This window comes from Engystomops pustulosus, chromosome 1 (genome assembly GCF_040894005.1).
Source record: "Engystomops pustulosus chromosome 1, aEngPut4.maternal, whole genome shotgun sequence".
In the NCBI taxonomy this organism is placed as follows: Eukaryota; Metazoa; Chordata; class Amphibia; order Anura; family Leptodactylidae; genus Engystomops; species Engystomops pustulosus.
Genome location: NC_092411.1, coordinates 298,454,042 through 298,474,581, shown reverse-complemented (window position 1 = coordinate 298,474,581; position 20,540 = coordinate 298,454,042). Strand labels below are relative to the sequence as shown.

At 42.3% G+C, this 20,540-nt stretch overlaps 3 protein-coding genes across 5 annotated transcripts; all 3 read left to right on the top strand.

Moving 5' to 3' along the window:
* Positions 1-229: 229 nt before the first annotated feature.
* On the top strand, positions 230-2,518 carry LOC140113851 (probable N-acetyltransferase camello). Of its 3 annotated transcripts, none has more exons than XM_072132667.1 (2): positions 230-256; positions 1,733-2,517. In XM_072132667.1, the coding sequence occupies exon 2, from the start codon at positions 1,742-1,744 to the stop codon at positions 2,408-2,410; it is 669 nt and encodes a 222-aa protein (XP_071988768.1). In that variant the 5' UTR covers positions 230-256; positions 1,733-1,741; the 3' UTR covers positions 2,411-2,517. The 3 variants fall into 3 exon arrangements, with proteins under 3 accessions (XP_071988768.1, XP_071988767.1, XP_071988766.1); XM_072132666.1 differs by lacking the exon at positions 230-256 and adding an exon at positions 265-578; XM_072132665.1 differs by lacking the exon at positions 230-256 and adding an exon at positions 1,329-1,380 and having other exon boundaries at positions 1,733-2,518.
* A 13,818-nt stretch (positions 2,519-16,336) lies between these two features.
* Positions 16,337-17,008, top strand: LOC140132762 (probable N-acetyltransferase family 8 member 5). Its single transcript, XM_072151976.1, has one exon. The coding sequence runs from the start codon at positions 16,337-16,339 to the stop codon at positions 17,006-17,008; it is 672 nt and encodes a 223-aa protein (XP_072008077.1).
* Positions 17,009-19,100: 2,092 nt separating this feature from the next.
* Positions 19,101-20,127, top strand: LOC140113835 (probable N-acetyltransferase CML1). The gene has a single exon (XM_072132664.1). It carries the CDS (start codon positions 19,108-19,110, stop codon positions 19,774-19,776), a length of 669 nt encoding a protein of 222 aa, XP_071988765.1. The 5' UTR covers positions 19,101-19,107; the 3' UTR covers positions 19,777-20,127.
* The last annotated feature ends 413 nt before the right edge of the window (positions 20,128-20,540 follow it).

The following is a 20,540-nucleotide window of genomic DNA, read 5'->3' as shown; positions in this document are numbered from 1 at the left end:
GTATGAGCAGTGGCCTCCCCTGGTGTAGTTGGGACCAGGGATCTCAGTATATGGAGGTCACACTGTCCTGTGTCCTGCTGACCTCATCTCACGGGTCTTATTAGGACACAGTTACTCGTGTATAATGACAGGACACGATTAGTTAATTATTGCAGGGTCCATGTAATAAATATTTAACTTAAGTTTGGACGATTGGGTCTCGTCCTGTCCCTCCTGCCCCCATCCCTGTGTGAGCACAGCTGAAGGAGCAGCCCAGGTCAGTCATGTATATACGGGGGTCTACAAGTGCAGGTAGACCCCAGCTATGGGGCAGGTTATTGGCCATATGGATGGCAGGGTGACCCGGGCCCCCCAAGAGGGTGGAGAGCTGGATGAGGGAAGGTTAAGTGACTGACTATATTTTCTACACTTTCATTATTCTGGGGCTTTGGGCCTCCGATCTGTAGTTATCAATCACTTTTCCCCCATTGATACATAGAAGAGCGATGTCACCGCCTGGTCACATGTACAGGCTGTCAGTGATGCTGGACACTTACCTTCTGACCCTGTGAGGAACATGTAACCTGTAGGTGGAGAAGGTAAGAATCATGGATTTGGGAACTTGGTGATCAGAAAACACATTGGCCACATGTACTAAACCCCTGCGCCAGTTTTCTGAGGGACTTTGATGGTTTTTTTTAGTGTAAACTGCTGGTACAGGTATTTATATAGTAATGGACTGATCCGACACAACATAAAGTTCTGCAAATAAAGGGGCGTCTGGTGCGCAGACGGGCCGTGCATCGCTTTTACCATGCAAAGTCCAACAGAATTGTGCTGCACGACCCATGTTAAAGGACGTCTACCACCAGGATGAAGGATTGTAAACCAAGCACTGACATGCTAGTGCCCCCCCGGCATTTACAGCTATGGAGGGGGTGCACACCAGTATGTCAGTGCTTGGTTTACAGTCCTTCATCCTGGTGATAGATGTTGTTTAAAGGCGCACCAAAAAAAACTGAATGCATTCTGCCACAGCAGAATCCAGCGCTCCTCATGTCCCCCCTCTACTGCTTTATACAGCCCGGGCTCTCCAGATCACTTACCTTTCCCCATGCAAAGTACAAGCTGTCCCACTTGGCCTGAGGTTTCCCCTCTGGAAGCCTCTTTGAAGGCCACATACATTATTGTATCACCAGTACATGAAGTGTATCTCCTTCTATTGTTCTGAAACCTCTCCCCCTTTGCTCTCCTACAGGCTCCCACAGAATCAGTTCCAAATATTCAGTGTTTCCATTACTGTAGCCTCCACATTTAGTTGTCTTCTTCTGGATCTCTTGGGTCTATAGTGTCCTCTGGTATTCTTCTGCGCCAGGCAAACCATGAACATGGTGAATCATGGTTTGTGGTTATCTTACGTGTCCTACCCCCCTCTTCTTCTCTCATCTTACGTGTCGGTCACATTTGGAATTTCAGGTTGTGTGTAAAAATGGTCTCCACAAAAGGACAACTGTGTGTGTGCAGATACAACCTATAGAGAGTCCCGGGATCCTCATACTCATCACGTGGATTTGTAATAGCATCTATGGGTTTGTATGGGGATACGTTTTCCTCTGATGTTCAGACTGATTTTAAATTTGTAATAAGATTGTTGGACTTTACTTTGTCGTTGCTTGTCTTGAGTTATTATCTTTTTGGTTTCCTCACATTTTTTGTGCATTCTGAATGAAGAAAATGTCATTGAATTTTCCAGGTAGACAAGATGTCCTCTTGCAAGGTTCGGTTGTACCAGGAATCCGACCTTCTTGCAGTCCGGGAGATCTTTACGGCTGGTTGTTGTGAGCACATCCTCCCATCCTTCTACAATGCCCTAAGACAACCTCACAACTGGCTTCTCCTGGTGGTGGGACTTCTTCTACCCATGGTCACCACTGGATCCATCGCACTCTCCATCTTGTGTGTGATCGGTGTGTTGATCATCTTATGGTACCCGGGCAACCAGTTTTTCCATTATCATCTCAATCATGCTCTGGTTGTAGACTTGAAGGACGTCAGGAAATATTATCTACAGAGGGAGGATTACTGCTTCTGGGTGGCGGAGCTGGATGGTGAAGTTGTTGGGATTGTGGCCGCTATCCCCTTCATTACTCAACATGAGAAAAACGTGGAGCTGAAGAGGATGGCCGTATCAAGACATCACAGGGGTAAAGGGATCGCTAAGAAATTATGTAGGACAGTGATTGACTATGCTCAAAAGAAGGGATGTAATGCGGTCATCCTGTCCACCACAACGGTTGAGGTCGGTGGTTGGAGACTGTATGAAGCTGTGGGCTTCAGGCCTTCACATACCAAGGAGCAGAACACATTACTCCTAAGACTGGCCGGGATATCCTGGTTAGGCTACAGATATGATATCTGCACAAGTACATGAACCTTCATGCTTCTGGCAGTGAGATGATGTTTTGTTTAATGCTCAGGACTTAAAGGGGTCGTCCCATCTCAGCAAGTCATTGATATTGTTTGAATAATGAAAAGTTATACAAATTTCCTCCTGGTTTTCTACATCTCTGCTTGCTGTTCTTCTGTAGAAAGCTCCGTTGTTCATTTCCAGTGGAAAAAAATCTGACACGGCTCGTTATATATCACACAGGTGCACGGCTCGTTATATCACACAGGTGCACGGCTCGTTATATATATCACACAGGTGCACGGCTCGTTATAACACACAGGTGCACTGCTCGTTATATATCACACAGGTGCACGGCTCGTTATATCACACAGGTGCACGGCTCGTTATATCACACAGGTGCACGTCTCGTTATATCACACAGGTGCACAGCTCGTTATATCACACAGGTGCAAGGCTCGTTATATCACACAGGTGCACGGCTCGTTATATCACACAGGTGCACGGCTCGTTATATCACACAGGTGCATGGCTCGTTATATCACACAGGTGCAAGGCTCGTTATATCACACAGGTGCACGGCTCGTTATATCACACAGGTGCACGGCTCTTTATATCACACAGGTGCAAGGCTCGTTATATCACACAGGTGCAAGGCTCGTTATATAACACAGGTGCACGGCTCGTTATATCACACAGGTGCACAGCTCGTTATATCACACAGGTGCAGGGCTCGTTATATCACACAGGTGCAGGGCTCGTTATATATCACACAGGTGCACGGCTCGTTATATCACACAGGTGCACGGCTCATTATATATCACACAGGAGCACGGCTCGTTATATATTATACAGGTGCGCGGCTCGTTATATATCACACAGGTGCACGGCTCGTTATATATCACACAGGTGCACGGCTCGTTATATATCACACAGGTGCACGGCTCGTTATATCACACAGGTGCACGGCTCGTTATATATATCACACAGGCGCACGGCTCGTTATAACACACAGGTGCACTGCTCGTTATATATCACACAGGTGCACGGCTCGTTATATCACACAGGTGCACGGCTCGTTATATCACACAGGTGCACAGCTCGTTATATCACACAGGTGCACGGCTCGTTATATCACACAGGTGCACGGCTCGATATATCACACAGGTGCCCGGCTCGTTATATCACACAGGTGCGCGGCTCGTTATATCACACAGGTGCACGGCTCGTTATATCACACAAGTGCACGGCTCGTTATATCACACAGGTGCGCGGCTTGTTATATCACACAGGTGCGCGGCTCGTTATATATCACACAGGTGCACGGCTCGTTATATGACACAGGTGCACGGCTCGTTATATCACACAGGTGCGCGGCTCGTTATATCACACAGGTGCGCGGCTCGTTATATCACACAGGTGCGCGGCTCATTATATATCACACAGGTGCACGGCTCGTTATATCACACAGGTGCAGGGCTCGTTATATCACACAGGTGCAGGGCTCGTTATATATCACACAAGTGCACGGCTCGTTATATCACACAGGTGCACGGCTCGTTATATCACACAGGTGTGCGGCTCGTTATATCACACAGGTGCGCGGCTCGTTATATCACACAGGTGCACGGCTCATTATATCACACAAGTGCACGGCTCGTTATATCACACAGGTGCGCGGCTCGTTATATCACACAGGTGCGCGGCTCGTTATATATCACACAGGTGCACGGCTCGTTATATGACACAGGTGCACGGCTCGTTATATCACACAGGTGCGCGGCTCGTTATATCACACAGGTGCAGGGCTCGTTATATATCACACAGGTGCACGGCTCGTTATATATATCACACAGGTGCACGGCTCGTTATAACACACAGGTGCACTGCTCGTTATATATCACACAGGTGCACGGCTCGTTATATCACACAGGTGCACGGCTCGTTATATATCACACAGGTGCAGGGCTCGTTATATCACACAGGTGCAGGGCTCGTTATATATCACACAGGTGCACGGCTCGTTATATCATACAGGTGCACGGCTCATTATATATCACACAGGAGCACGGCTCGTTATATATTATACAGGTGCGCGGCTCGTTATATATCACACAGGTGCACGGCTCGTTATATATCACACAGGTGCACGGCTCGTTATATATCACACAGGTGCACGGCTCGTTATATATATCACACAGGTGCACGGCTCGTTATAACACACAGGTGCACTGCTCGTTATATATCACACAGGTGCACGGCTCGTTATATCACACAGGTGCGCGGCTCGTTATATCACACAGGTGCACGGCTCGTTATAACACACAGGTGCACTGCTCGTTATATATCACACAGGTGCACGGCTCGTTATATCACACAGGTGCGCGGCTCGTTATATCACACAGGTGCACGGCTCGTTATATCACACAAGTGCGCGGCTCGTTATATCACACAGGTGCGCGGCTCGTTATATCACACAGGTGCACGGCTCGTTATATCACACAGGTGCACGGCTCGTTATATCACACAGGTGCAGGTCTCGTTATATATCACACAAGTGCACGGCTCGTTATATCACACAGGTGCACGGCTTGTTATATCACACAGGTGTGCGGCTCGTTATATCACACAGGTGCGCGGCTCGTTATATCACACAGGTGCGCGGCTCGTTATATCACACAGGTGCGCGGCTCGTTATATCACACAGGTGCGCGGCTCATTATATATCACACAGGTGCACGGCTCGTTATATCACACAGGTGCACGGCTCGTTATATCACACAGGTGCGCGGCTCGTTATATCACACAAGTGCGCGGCTCGTTATATCACACAGGTGTGCGGCTCGTTATATCACACAGGTGCGCGGCTCGTTATATATCACACAGGTGCACGGCTCGTTATATCACACAGGTGCGCGGCTCGTTATATCACACAGGTGTGCGGCTCGTTATATCACACAGGTGCGCAGCTCGTTATATATCACACAGGTGCACGGCTCGTTATATCACACAGGTGCACGGCTCGTTATATCACACAGGTGCGCGGCTCATTATATATCACACAGGTGCGCGGCTCGTTATATCACACAGGTGCACGGCTCGTTATATCACACAGGTGCGCGGCTCGTTATATCACACAGGTGCGCGGCTCGTTATATCACACAGGTGCACGGCTCATTATATCACACAGGTGCACAGCTCGTTATATATCACACAGGTGCACGGCTCGTTATATCACACAGGTGTACGGCTCGTTATATCACACAGGTGCGCGGCTCGTTATATCACACAGGTGCACAGCTCGCTATATCACACAGCTCTGATTACTCTCTCTGATACTAACGAGCCATGCACCTGTATGATAACGAGCCATGCATCTGTGTGACCAGGGTCAGATTTCTATCCACTGGAAATCAGCAAAGAAGATTTCTACTTTGTCCAATATATGATGCATGGGATGGAAAAACATTGTACGCTCCATCTTTCCATCCGGACTATGTAGAGCTGCATCCATCCTCCTGCCACGGCTGAGCAGATACGCCGCTCCGCAGGATGGAGGACACCGGTGATGTCACACACATAACACCCCAGACATCTCCAGCTTCTGCCATTGTACAGTTTTCCCCTGTACATTCAGGAGGTTGGGGGAAGCACTGAGCGACATGTCATACTGTATAAGCAGAGTGTGGGTTACGTCTGTGTCATATTTTTTAAGGACAGATCCAGGAAATCCATGAATATGTATCCTCACAACATACGGCACACATGTAATGTCAACCTAAGTTCTCCATGTCCACCATGAGAACATCTCCAGGTCTTTTCTGTGTCACTCCAGTCACTTACCAAGGAGAAGGAGAAGCCTCATATAAAACCTTCATGTTGTGCCTGAGGGTAGGTACTGGTGGCAAGTCGTATAAAGAAAGGCTACAATCCACTATTAAATAACCCAGAAGATGTAACATATACATATATATATACAGTGACTTGAGTTGGGACATCGACATGGATTCTTCTGGATGATAAAAATTAAACATTAACTCTGAGAAAAAAATGAACACCTCAGCCTTTGGTCCGAACCTCCACAGGTAAAGGTAACGTACAGGAAATATTCATAAGGTCCCCACTCCTGCGAGGTCTTCACATTACGCATCTACACACCTGGTACAGGACTCATCCCATCACCTCCTCCAGTCTCTCCTTGCTCCGCTTCTTGGGTGAGTTCTCCTCATCATCACTCATGACCCAGAAGACCCTTACACATGAGTGTCTGCTCATTGAGTTCTTGCTTCTTACTAGGAATGTTTTACTCCCAAATCTTTGATGGGTTGAGGGTTTGCTGGAAGGGTTCATACAGGACAGAGCGGTAAAGGGGAAGATATACAAGGCAATAACTCAGGCTGCAGTTTGCTTATGTTATGGATAGGACTTGATTTTCTAGTGAGGTTATTCTTCCATGGTCTAGAAGGAGCAGATCTTCCGTGGCCTAGAAGGAGCAGATCTTCCATGGTCTAGAAGGAGCAGATCTTCCGTGGCCTAGAAGGAGCAGATCTTCCATGGTCTAGAAGGAGCAGATCTTCCGTGGCCTAGAAGGAGCAGATCTTCCGTGGCCTAGAAGGAGCAGATCTTCCGTGGCCTAGAAGGAGCAGATCTTCCGTGGCCTAGAAGGAGCAGATCTTCCATGGTCTAGAAGGAGCAGATCTTCCGTGGCCTAGAAGGAGCAGATCTTCCATGGTCTAGAAGGAGCAGATCTTCCGTGGCCTAGAAGGAGCAGATCTTCCGTGGCCTAGAAGGAGCAGATCTTCCGTGGCCTAGAAGGAGCAGATCTTCCATGGTCTAGAAGGAGCAGATCTTCCGTGGCCTAGAAGGAGCAGATCTTCCATGGTCTAGAAGGAGCAGATCTTCCATGGTCTAGAAGGAGCAGATCTTCCGTGGCCTAGAAGGAGCAGATCTTCCGTGGCCTAGAAGGAGCAGATCTTCCGTGGCCTAGAAGGAGCAGATCTTCCGTGGCCTAGAAGGAGCAGATCTTCCGTGGCCTAGAAGGAGCAGATCTTCCATGGCCTAGAAGGAGCAGATCTTCCATGGTCTAGAAGGAGCAGATCTTCCGTGGCCTAGAAGGAGCAGATCTTCCGTGGCCTAGAAGGAGCAGATCTTCCGTGGCCTAGAAGGAGCAGATCTTCCATGGTCTAGAAGGAGCAGATCTTCCGTGGCCTAGAAGGAGCAGATCTTCCATGGTCTAGAAGGAGCAGATCTTCCGTGGTCTAGAAGGAGCAGATCTTCCGTGGTCTAGAAGGAGCAGATCTTCTATCTTCTTAGACTATGCACCATGAGAAGTAGATGTGTATCTCTGTCATGTGACATGCGATAACTGGCTGTGCCTTCCGGCCACCGCGCAGCTGCGAAAATATGACCAGATGGAAGCCAAGTGTAGCCCCGAGGAGGACAACTCCCCCCCCAAGCCACATCCAAACCTCTGTACATGAATAATACATCAGATTAGACTCTTACCTGGAGACTGAGCGCGTCTGTGCCATTCTCTCCATGTATGAAGATACAATTCAAAGTGGAAGAAATATTCACGGTGCAGCCAGTATCCGATACACACTGCTTTATTGGGTAAATCACCGATACAAAAAGAGTTGGCAAGTCAACGCGTTTCCAGCGGATCAACCGCTCTTAATCATGACTGGTATATAATAAAAACATCATAAACACAGCACATTTAAAATCCCCACCGGGAGGGTGAGACTCCGCCCCGAAATGACACGTCACTTCCCGTCTGTTGATGAATATTCATGAATAAGGGATGTGTTCCGTGAAAGACAGGTGAGTCTCTAATAACTTATGCACAAATACATTCTATAGAGCAAATAGCAATATCAATGAATGACTGAAATGGGTAAATCCAGAGGGGAAATAAATGCAGAAGAGATTATGGCAAATAAATGTAGTGAATAATGTTGGGAAGAAACGCGGTCCCACGTCGGGGAAAGGGTCAAAGAGTAATCGGTGAGGCAAATGAGAGCCGGCATAAAACCGTAATATGGGAGACCCTGGAAAGCCCGGCGCGGGGCAGCGTCCCATCCAACAATCATCTGCACCGATTACTCTTTGACCCTTTCCCCGACGTGGGACCACGTTTCTTCCCAACATTATTCACTACATTTATTTGCCATAATCTCTTCTGCATTTATTTCCCCTCTGGATTTACCCCTTTCAGTCATTCATTGATATTGCTATTTGCTCTATAGAATGTATTTGTGCATAAGTTATTAGAGACTCACCTGTCTTTCACGGAACACATCCCTTATTCATGAATATTCATCAACAGACAGGAAGTGACGTGTCATTTCGGGGCGGAGTCTCACCCTCCCGGTGGGGATTTTAAATGTGCTGTGTTTATCATGTTTTAATTATATACCAGTCGTGATTAAGAGCGGTTTATCCTCTGGAAACGCGTTGACTTGCCAACTCTTTTTGTATCGGTGATTTACCCAATAAAGCAGTGTGTATCGGATACTGGCTGCACCGTGAATATTTCTTCCACTTTGAAGCTTGATGCCTCAGCAGCGAGGAGGTCCGTGCCGTTTTCCTTCACACATGGCATTGTGTTTGGAAGGTGAGCTCTATCCTTTCCTGTGTATGAAGATAGAATTACCTGATATGGGAGAGCTGAGCCATACATTCTATGGCACATGGGATTTATCGTACAACAGACCCAGCCCTTCAGTTTCTTTATAAGATCCATATCACGGCATAAAATATAAATACATAAAACCCGGAATATCTCATGTAACGCGTTTCGGGACAAGACGGGAACATCGTTTCCTCCTTTCTGCGTCACTGCCAAACACTGATGTGAAATGACTATTTTATTGTATGCAAATTAAAATGCTGATAAGATATAAAATCCACAGCGAGAAGAGTCCCAACACATAGAACAGTCTCTGTAGTGTAAGCAAATTATAGAAAAGTATAATAAAAAATGTATCAAAGTGATCCACAAACAAATTAGCAAAACTGGGGGCAAATTCCCCCCCATTCCTGTCCCTTTACATTGTAAGAAGACTCAATCCAGAAGGATAAACCTAATGCAACTGTACATAGGGGGCAGTATTATAGTAGTTATATTCCTGTACATAGGGGGCAGTATTATAGTAGTTATATTCCTGTACATAGGGGGCAGTATTATAGTAGTTATATTCCTGTACATAGGGGGCAGTATTATAGTAGTTATATTCCTGTACATAGGGGCAGTGTTATAGTAGTTATATTCCTGTACATAGGGGACAGTATTATAGTAGTTATATTCTTGTACATAGGGGGCAGTATTATAGTAGTTATATTCTTGTACATAGGGGGCAGTATTATAGTAGTTATATTCCTGTACATAGGGGGCAGTATTATAGTAGTTATATTCTTGTACATAGTGGCAGTATTATAGTAGTTATATTCTTGTACATAGGGAGCAGTATTATAGTAGTTATATTCCTGTACATAGGGGACAGTATTATAGTAGTTATATTCTTGTACATAGGGGGCAGTATTATAGTAGATATATTCTTGTACATAGGGGGCAGTATTATAGTAGTTATATTCCTGTACATAGGGGGCTGTATTATAGTGGTTATATTCCTGTACATAGGGGGCAGTATTATAGTAGTTATATTCCTGTACATAGGGGGCAGTATTATAGTAGTTATATTCCTGTACATAGGGGCAGTATTATAGTAGTTATATTCCTGTACATAGGGGGCAGTATTACAGTAGTTATATTCTTGTACATAGGGGCAGTATTATAGTAGTTATATCCCTGTACATAGGGGGCAGTATTATAGTAGTTATATTCCTGTACATAGGGGGCAGTATTATAGTAGTTATATTCCTGTACATAGGGGGGCAGTATTATAGTAGTTATATTCTTGTACATAGGGGGCAGTATTATAGTAGTTATATTCCTGTACATAGGGGGCAGTATTATAGTAGTTATATTCCTGTACATAGGGGGCAGTATTATAGTAGTTATATTCCTGTACATAGGGGGCAGTATTATAGTAGTTATATTCCTGTACATAGGGGGGCAGTATTATAGTAGTTATATTCCTGTACATTGGGGGCAGTATTATAGTAGTTATATTCCTGTACATAGGGGGCAGTATTATAGTAGTTATATTCTTGTACATAGGGGGCAGTATTATAGTAGTTATATTCTTGTACATAGGGGGCAGTATTATAGTAGTTATATTCCTGTACATAGGGGGCAGTATTATAGTAGTTATATCCCTGTACATAGGGGGCAGTATTATAGTAGTTATATTCCTGTACATAGGGGGCAGTATTATAGTAGTTATATTCCTGTACATAGGAGGCAGTATTATAATAGTTATATTCCTGTACATAGGGGGCAGTATTATAGTAGTTATATTCTTGTACATAGGGGGCAGTATTATAGTAGTTATATTCTTGTACATAGGGGGCAGTGTTATAGTAGTAATATTCCTGTACATAGGGGGCAGTATTATAATAGTTATATTCTTGTACATAGGGGGCAGTATTATAGTAGTTATATTCTTGTACATAGGGGGCAGTATTATAGTAGTTATATTCCTGTACATAGGGGGCAGTATTATAGTAGTTATATTCCTGTACATAGGGGGGCAGTATTATAGTAGTTATATTCTTGTACATAGGGGCAGTATTATAGTAGTTATATTCTTGTACATAGGGGGCAGTATTATAGTAGTTATATTCTTGTACATGGGGGTAGTTTTATAGTAGTTATATTCCTGTACATAGAGGGCAGTGTTATAGTAGTTATATTCTTGTACATAGGGGGCAGTATTATAGTAGTTATATTCCTGTACATAGGGGGCAGTATTATAGTAGTTATAGTCTTGTACAAAGGGGTCAGTATTATAGCAGTTATATTCTTGTACATAGGGGGCAGTATTATAGTAGTTATATTGTTGTACATAGGGGGCAGTATTATAGTAGTTATATTCTTGTACATAGGGGGCAGTATTATATTAGTTATATTCTTGTACATAGGGGGCAGTATTATAGTAGTTATAGTCTTGTACATAGGGGGCAGTATTATAGTAGTTATATTCTTGTACATAGGGGGCAGTATTATAGTAGTTATATTCTTGTACATAGGGGGCAGTATTATAGTAGTTATATTCTTGTACATAGGGGCAGTATTATAGTAGTTATATTCCTGTACATAGGGGGCAGTATTATAGTAGTTATATTCTTGTACATGGGGGGCAGTATTATAGTAGTTATATTCCTGTACATAGGGGGCAGTATTATAGTAGTTATATTCCTGTACATAGGGGCAGTATTATAGTAGTTATATTCCTGTACATAGGGGCGGTATTATAGTAGTTATATTCTTGTACATAGGGGGCAGTATTATAGTAGTTATATTCCTGTACATAGGGGCAGTATTATAGTAGTTATATTCCTGTACATAGGGGGCAGTATTATAGTAGTTATATTCTTGTACATAGGGAGCAGTATTATAGTAGTTATATTCCTGTACATAGAGGGCAGTATTATAGTAGTTATAGTCTTGTACATAGAGGGCAGTATTATAGTAGTTATAGTCTTGTACATAGGGGGCAGTATTATAGTAGTTATATTCTTGTACATAGAGGGCAGTATTATAGTAATTATATTCCTGTACATAGGGGGCAGTATTATAGTAATTATATTCCTGTACATAGGGGGCAGTATTATAGTAGTTATATTTTTGTACATAGGGGGCAGTATTATAATAGTTATATTCCTGTACATAGAGGACAGTATTATAGTAGTTATATTCCTGTACATAGAGAGCAGTATTATAGTAGTTATATACTTGTACATAGGGGGCAGTATTCTAGTAGTTATATTCTTGTACATAGGGGGCCCTATTATAGTAGTTATATTCCTGTACATAGAGGGCAGTATTATAGTAGTTATAGTCTTGTACATAGAGGGCAGTATTATAGTAGTTATATTCCTGTACATAGAGGGCAGTGTTATACTAGTTATAGTCTTGTACATAGGGGGCAGTATTATAGTAGTTATATTCCTGTACATAGGGGCGGTATTATAGTAGTTATATCCCTGTACATAGGGGGCAGTATTATAGTAGTTATATTCTTGTACATAGGGGGCAGTATTATAGTAGTTATATTCTTGTACATAGGGGGCAGTATTATAGTAGTTATATTCCTGTACATAGGGGCAGTATTATAGTAGTTATATTCCTGTACATAGGGGCGGTATTATAGTAGTTATATTCTTGTACATAGGGGGCAGTATTATAATAGTTATATTCTTGTACATAGGGGGCAGTATTATAGTAGTTATATTCCTGTACATAGGGGGCAGTATTATAGTAGTTATATTCTTGTACATAGGGAGCAATATTATAGTAGTTATATTCCTGTACATAGAGGGCAGTATTATAGTAGTTATAGTCTTGTACATAGAGGGCAGTATTACAGTAGTTATAGTCTTGTACATAGGGGGCAGTATTATAGTAGTTATATTCTTGTACATAGGGGGCAGTATTATAGTAATTATATTCCTGTACATAGGGGGCAGTATTATAGTAGTTATATTTTTGTACATAGGGGGCAGTATTATAATAGTTATATTCCTGTACATAGAGGACAGTATTATAGTAGTTATATACTTGTACATAGGGGGCAGTATTCTAGTAGTTATATTCTTGTACATAGGGGGCCCTATTATAGTAGTTATATTCCTGTACATAGGGGCAGTAGTATAGTAGTTATATTCTTGTACATAGGGGCAGTATTATAGTAGTTATATTCCTGTACATAGGGGGCAGTATTATAGTAGTTATATTCCTGTACATAGGGGACAGTATTATAGTAGTTATATTCCTGTACATAGGGGGCAGTATTATAGTAGTTATATACCTGTACATAGGGGACTGTATTATAGTAGTTATATTCCTGTACATAGGGGGCAGTATTATAGTAGTTATATTCCTGTACATAGGGGACAGTATTATAGTAGTTATATTCCTGTACATAGGGGGCAGTATTATAGTAGTTATATTCCTGTACATAGGGGGCAGTATTATAGTAGTTATATTCCTGTACATAGAGAGCAGTATTATAGTAGTTATATACTTGTACATAGGGGGCAGTATTCTAGTAGTTATATTCTTGTACATAGGGGGCACTATTATAGTAGTTATTTTCCTGTACATAGGGGCAGTATCATAGTAGTTATATTCCTGTACATAGGGGGCAGTATTATAGTAGTTATATTCCTGTACATAGGGGGCAGTATTATAGTAGTTATATTCCTGTACATAGGGGGCAGTTTTATAGTAGTTATATTCCTGTACATAGGGGGCAGTATTATAGTAGTTATATTCTTGTACATAGGGGCAGTATTATAGTAGTTATATTCTTGTACATAGGGGGCAGTATTATAGTAGTTATATACTTGTACATAGGAGGCAGTATTATAGTAGTTATATTCCTGTACATAGGGACAGTATTATAGTAGTTATATTCTTGTACATAGGGGGCAGTATTATAGTAGTTATATTCCTGTACATAGGGGGCAGTATTATAGTAGTTATATTCTTGTAAATAGCGGGCAGTATTATAGTAGTTATATTCTTGTACATAGGGGGCAGTATTATAGTAGTTATATTCTTGTACATAGGGGGCAGTATTATAGTAGTTATATTCTTGTACATAGGGGGCAGTATTATAGTAGTTATATTCCTGTACATAGGGGGCAGTATTATAGTAGTTATATTCTTGTACATAGGGGGCAGTATTATAGTAGTTATATTCTTGTACATAGGGGGCAGTATTATAGTAGTTATATTCTTGTACATAGGGGGCAGTATTATAGTAGTTATATTCCTGTACATAGGGACAGTATTATAGTAGTTATATTCTTGTACATAGGGGGCAGTATTATAGTAGTTATATTCCTGTACATAGGGGGAAGTATTATAGTAGTTATATTCTTGTACATAGGGGGCAGTATTATAATAGTTATATTCTTGTAAATAGCGGGCAGTATTATAGTAGTTATATTCTTGTACATAGGAGGCAGTATTATAGTAGTTATATTCCTGTACATAGGGGGCAGTATTATAGTAGTTATATTCTTGTACATAGGGGGCAGTATTATAGTAGTTATATTCCTGTACATAGGGGGAAGTATTATAGTAGTTATATTCCTGTACATAGGGGGCAGTATTATAGTAGTTATATTCTTGTACATAGGGGGCAGTATTATAGTAGTTATATACCTGTACATAGAGAGCAGTATTATAGTAGTTATATTCCTGTACACAGAGAGCAGTATTATAGTAGTTATATTCTTGTACATAGGGGGCAGTATTATAGTAGTTATATTCTTGTACATAGGGGGCAGTATTATAGTAGTTATATTCTTGTACATAGGGGGAGTATTATAGTAGTTATATTCCTGTACATAGGGGGCAGTATTATAGTAGTTATATTCCTGTACATAGGGGGCAGTATTATAGTAGTTATATTCTTGTACATAGAGAGCAGTATTATAGTAGTTATATTCCTGTACATAGAGAGCAGTATTATAGTAGTTATATTCTTGTACATAGGGGGCAGTATTATAGTATTTATATTCCTGTACATAGGGGGCAGTATTATAGTAGTTATATTCTTGTACATAGGTGGCAGTCTTATAGTAAATATATTCCTGTACATAGGGGGCAGTATTATAGTAGTTATATTCTTGTACATAGGGGGCAGTATTATAGTAGTTATATTCTTGTACATAGGGGGCAGTATTATAGTAGTTATATTCTTGTACATAGGGGGCAGTATTATAGTAGTTATATCCCTGTACATAGGGGGCAGTATTATAGTATTTATATTCCTGTACATAGGGGGCAGTATTATAGTAGTTATATTCTTGTACATAGGTGGCAGTCTTATAGTAAATATATTCCTGTACATAGGGGGCAGTATTATAGTAGTTATATTCTTGTACATAGGGGGCAGTATTATAGTAGTTATATTCTTGTACATAGGGGGCAGTATTATAGTAGTTATATTCCTGTACATAGGGAGCAGTATTATAGTAGTTATATTCTTGTACATAGGGGGCAGTATTATAGTAGTTATATTCTTGTACATAGGGGGCAGTATTATAGTAGTTATATTCCTGTACATAGGGGGCAGTATTATAGTAGTTATATTCTTGTACATAGGGGGCAGTATTATAGTAGTTATATTCCTGTACATAGGGGGCAGTATTATAGTAGTTATATTCCTGTACATAGGGGGCAGTATTATAGTAGTTATATTCTTGTACATAGGGGGCAGTATTATAGTAGTTATATTCTTGTACATAGGGGGCAGTATTATAGTAGTTATATTCTTGTACATAGGGGGTAGTATTATGGGGATGTAAATGAGAGCCTCTTATCATAGAGGAAAATGGTCATTAATAGAACAGAAATCATTGTGTGGTGGGAGGAGAGAAGAATGATCCTGACTTTAACATTCACTTTGCCTTGGAGAGACCGGTTATTGATACTGACCATCTGATTATCTTAACCTCCCTACAGTTCCTACATGATTGAGTGAAAGCTTTCCACCTGTAGGTGAGCTCCACCCATAGACCAGATCTATATCAGGTTCGTGTTATTGGCTTCTTCTGTGGAGATGATCCAGAAGATGACTGTTTAGTGTTATTTTGGATAGTTGTTTCATCAATTTACTTCACAGAACCTAATCTCTAAGGACAAAACAATCTGTAAAACAAAAGTTATTTTCCAAAATCTTCTCTTGGGATATGATTGGTACAATATTTGATGCACAAGTACATCTGTTCTATGTAAAGATGACAGAAATTTCCCAGAGACTTCAGCGGGAAAGTCTCATGTGTTATTCTTTCATCTTGGCAGGGGTCACAATGTCCACCTATCACATCCGTCTGTACAAGGCATGTGACTATCACACGGTTCGGGAGATCTTCACCATTGGCTGCTTTGAGCACACTGCTGCCGCCTTCTTCCATGCCTCAAGACTCCCCCATAACTGTGTCGCTCTCCTGGTGGGCTTTCTTCTGCCTCTGTTGACCACCAGATCCCTCATTCTTTCCATCATATGTGTGCTCAGTGTCATGGTCCTGCTCTGGTTCTCCATTAGAGAGTTGATCAGTTCCTGTGTTAAACGAGCTCTGGCAGAAGACTTAAAGGACATTGATGGATATTACATGAGGAGAGGCAGCCATTGTTTTTGGGTGGCGGAGTCAGCAGGAGAAGTGGTGGGCACTGTAGCTGCAGTTCCTCTAGAAGTCCTTGGAGGGGAGAAGATTGTGGAGCTGAAGAGGATGTCTGTGGCAAGTACCCACCGAGGCAAAGGAATTGCCAAGATGTTATGTAGGACGTTGATTGACTTTGCTCAGAAGAAGAGGTATAATGCGGTCATCCTCTCCACCACATCGGTTCAGGTGGATGCTGTGCGGCTGTATGAGAAGATGGGCTTCTGGCATGTAGACTCCTCCTACCAAGGGTCATTTATAAACTGGCTCCTTGGATTCATTTGGGTGACTTACAGATATGACTTGTCTACCAATAAATAAAAACGTGCTCAGTTCTCCATTTATTTGGATTCAACACTTCTAATGGAGATCAAACAGTCTAGGGCAGTGGTGGCGAACCTATGGCACGGGTGCCAGAGGTGGCACTCAAAGCCTTTTTTGTGGGCACCCAGACCTTCACACCAACAGAGAGTTTGCCAGACAGGACTCAAAGCTTCCTCTTGTGGTCCAAGACCACATGCCATGCTCAGTGCCATTTTAAAGCAACATCCTTGGCTGTCAGGACTACAGGAGGAGCGGGAAGGTGTGGACAGAGATGGATTAACGTTGGAGCTCCTGCTCTGGGTCCCCTGATTCTTCCTCTTCAGGGGACTCTGGAGGGAAGCTACAATCCCAATTTCCCCATTACCTTTCTATTGTATTGGTGAATTCAGGACGCCAATACGATTGAAACCTGTGATACAGCAGGGATAAATAAGTTACTACTTAAATTGTCATGTTGGCACTGTGCGATGTATAAATGTTGTAGTTTGGGCACTCTGTCTCCAAAAGGTTCGCCATCACTGGTCTAGGGGGTCTCATGATTTCCAATAATTCCACATGAAACTTCTCAAAACTTCTGACTCTTGTCTACTTTTTTGGAAACTTCTATTATGGCTACTGTATTTTGTTGGAAATCCATAGATGTGAAGGGTTAATTCTCAATACTTTTCTAGGATCTCAGGATACAATGAATGATGGCAGCTTCTATCTCCTGTACTACTGTAGCTCAGGGTCTGTCCACACTTACCATTTTAATCTGTATGCTAATGAGGCAGTTGGTACACAAGGTCGTGTCCTCCGCACCCAGGGTACTTTTATTCCTGTCTGGGTCACTTTGCTCTCTGGTAAGCAGAATATTTGTCTTGTGAGAAGCATTAGTCAGCCCTGGAAGAAGAGGGAAGTGACTTATAGGGGAAATAACAGCTCTGTGAGTGCTGAGGACAGGCCTTGGGTGCACCAACTGCCTCATTAGCATAAGGATATAACTAGCAATATCTCAGAAATGGCAGGATGGTCAGAAATAATAAAAGTTGTGTACTACAATGTATTTCTCTACAACATGCTGCCAGCAGATTATAATTCTTGGTGGAGGCGGAAGACTCACTATAATCCAAGGCTGGAAGAGTTGGGCCTTGTCTTGTCCTCTCAGTCTACATAAAATTTTGTCTAAATGAGGTCGAGAAGACTCTGATCTGTCATGTATCTAAAGTATATTGTAGTGTATATACTATATGACACATGCTGGTTACCTGAAACTTTGTGGGGGCATCTCAGGTCCAAGCCCCCAGGCTGAAGGTTTGAGAGGGTTAAGGGGTTGTATAAGGTTAGTAGCTGCACACTGGCATGAAAATGACCCCAGGGTGGAGGTGAGGAGAGGACAAGAGGGTAAGGTTTCTGATTCTCACTTCCTGTTCAATTAATCCAGAACAGTGGCAGCTTAGATCTAAGGATTCCCCATCTGGAAGGATCTTTGAAGACCACATACACTTATTAGGGTTGTGCCTAAAGCGTAGCACAGACTGGACATCTATAACAATGTATCTCCTTCTTTTTGTGTTCCGAGCCCCTCTACCCCTTTACCTCTCTACAGGCCATAGTTTCAAATATCCAATATTTCCATTACCAAAAGCCTTTTAAAACTCTGTGGCCACCAGTAACCTCCAAATTTAGATGTCTTCTTCTGCTTCTCTTGGGCCCACCCAGGGATCCTCTTTTATTGTTGTGCACCATGATTATTACCATACATTATGGTTAGTGGTTATCTTGTGGAATTTTGGTTGCATGAAGAAATGGTCTCCTCAAAATATCCAAGGACAACCATGCGTGTGCAGATGAAACTTGTCCTAGGATTGTTATACTATCCAGTGAATGTATTGGTAAAATCAATCATATGGTGTTGGGGATACGTCTTCACTGTAGACTTTTCCTCTGATGTTCAGACTGATTTTGAATGTATTTGTAATAAGATTGTTGGACTTGTCGTTGCTTGTCTTGAGTTATGATCTCTTTGTTTTCCTCCCATATTTTGTGTATTCTGAATGAGGGACATATAGAACATTTTTCATACAAAATTTCATTGAATTTTCCAGGTAGACAAGATGTCCTCTTGCAAGGTTCGGTTGTACCAGGAATCCGACCTTCATGCAGTCCGGGAGATCTTTACGGCTGGTTGTTGTGAGCACATCCTCCCATCCTTCTACAATGCCCTAAGACAACCTCACAACTGGCTTCTCCTGGTGGTGGGACTTCTTCTACCCATGGTCACCACTGGATCCATCGCACTCTCCATCTTGTGTGTGATCGGTGTGTTGATCATCTTATGGTACCCGGGCAACCAGTTTTTCCATTATCATCTCAATCATGCTCTGGTTGGAGACTTGAAGGACGTCAGGAAATACTATCTACAGAGGGAGGATTACTGCTTCTGGGTGGCGGAGCTGGACGGTGAAGTTGTTGGGATTGTGGCCGCTATCCCCTTCATTACTCAACATGAGAAAAACGTTGAGCTGAAGAGGATGGCAGTATCAAGACATCACAGGGGTAAAGGGATCGCTAAGAAATTATGTAGGACAGTGATTGACTATGCTCAAAAGAAGGGATGTAATGCGGTCATCCTGTCCACCACAACAGTGCAAGTCGGTGGTTGGAGACTGTATGAAACTATGGGGTTCAGGCCTATACATACAAATGAGTACAATACATTACTCCTAAGACTGGTTGGAATATCTGGGTTAGGCTACAGATATGATATCTGCTCAAGTAGATGACACGTCATGATTCTGGCAGTGGGATGAAATGTTATTAGCTCAATCATCAGTACTTAAGTTTTTTTTACCCTTGATCCATCATGTCCACCATGTCCATGGTAATATCTTCAGGACTTTAGGACAGTAATTCCAGACACTTACCAACTAATTTACCACCAAGAATCTAGTAGAAGGCTCATATATAACCTTCATATTGTTGACTTAAGGTAGGTACTGGTGGGAATCATCTTAGAAAGTCTACAATCCACCATTAAACAATGCAAAAGGCAATGAGAACATGAAAGGTCCAGAAGACGTTGAGTGGAGTAAGTAGTATTCTAGTGCATCTGGTGATATCTTAGGTAAAATTTACATATTGTGTCATTAGTTCTGTAGTTGGGGAATCTTTGCATATTTGATTAACTATAATAAAAAATTTACAAATTAGCCATCGGTAAAGGTAAGGAATCCCAATAGGAAATAGTTAAAAGGTCTCCACTCCTGATGTGCTACAACAATGCCAACAATGAGTTCTCCTCATCATCATTCATGACCCAGAAGATCCTTACACATGAGTGTCTGCTCATTGAGTTCTTGCTTCTTACTAGGGAATGTTTTGTCCAGTAAAGAGGAAAATATACGAGGCAATAACTCGGGCTGCAGTTTCCTTATGTTATGGATAGGACTTGATTTTCTAGTGAGGTTTCTAGGAGTCAACTTTGTACAACCTCGGAGAGAGAGCACATTGTCCATGGTCTAGAAGGAGCAGATCTTCTATCACCATG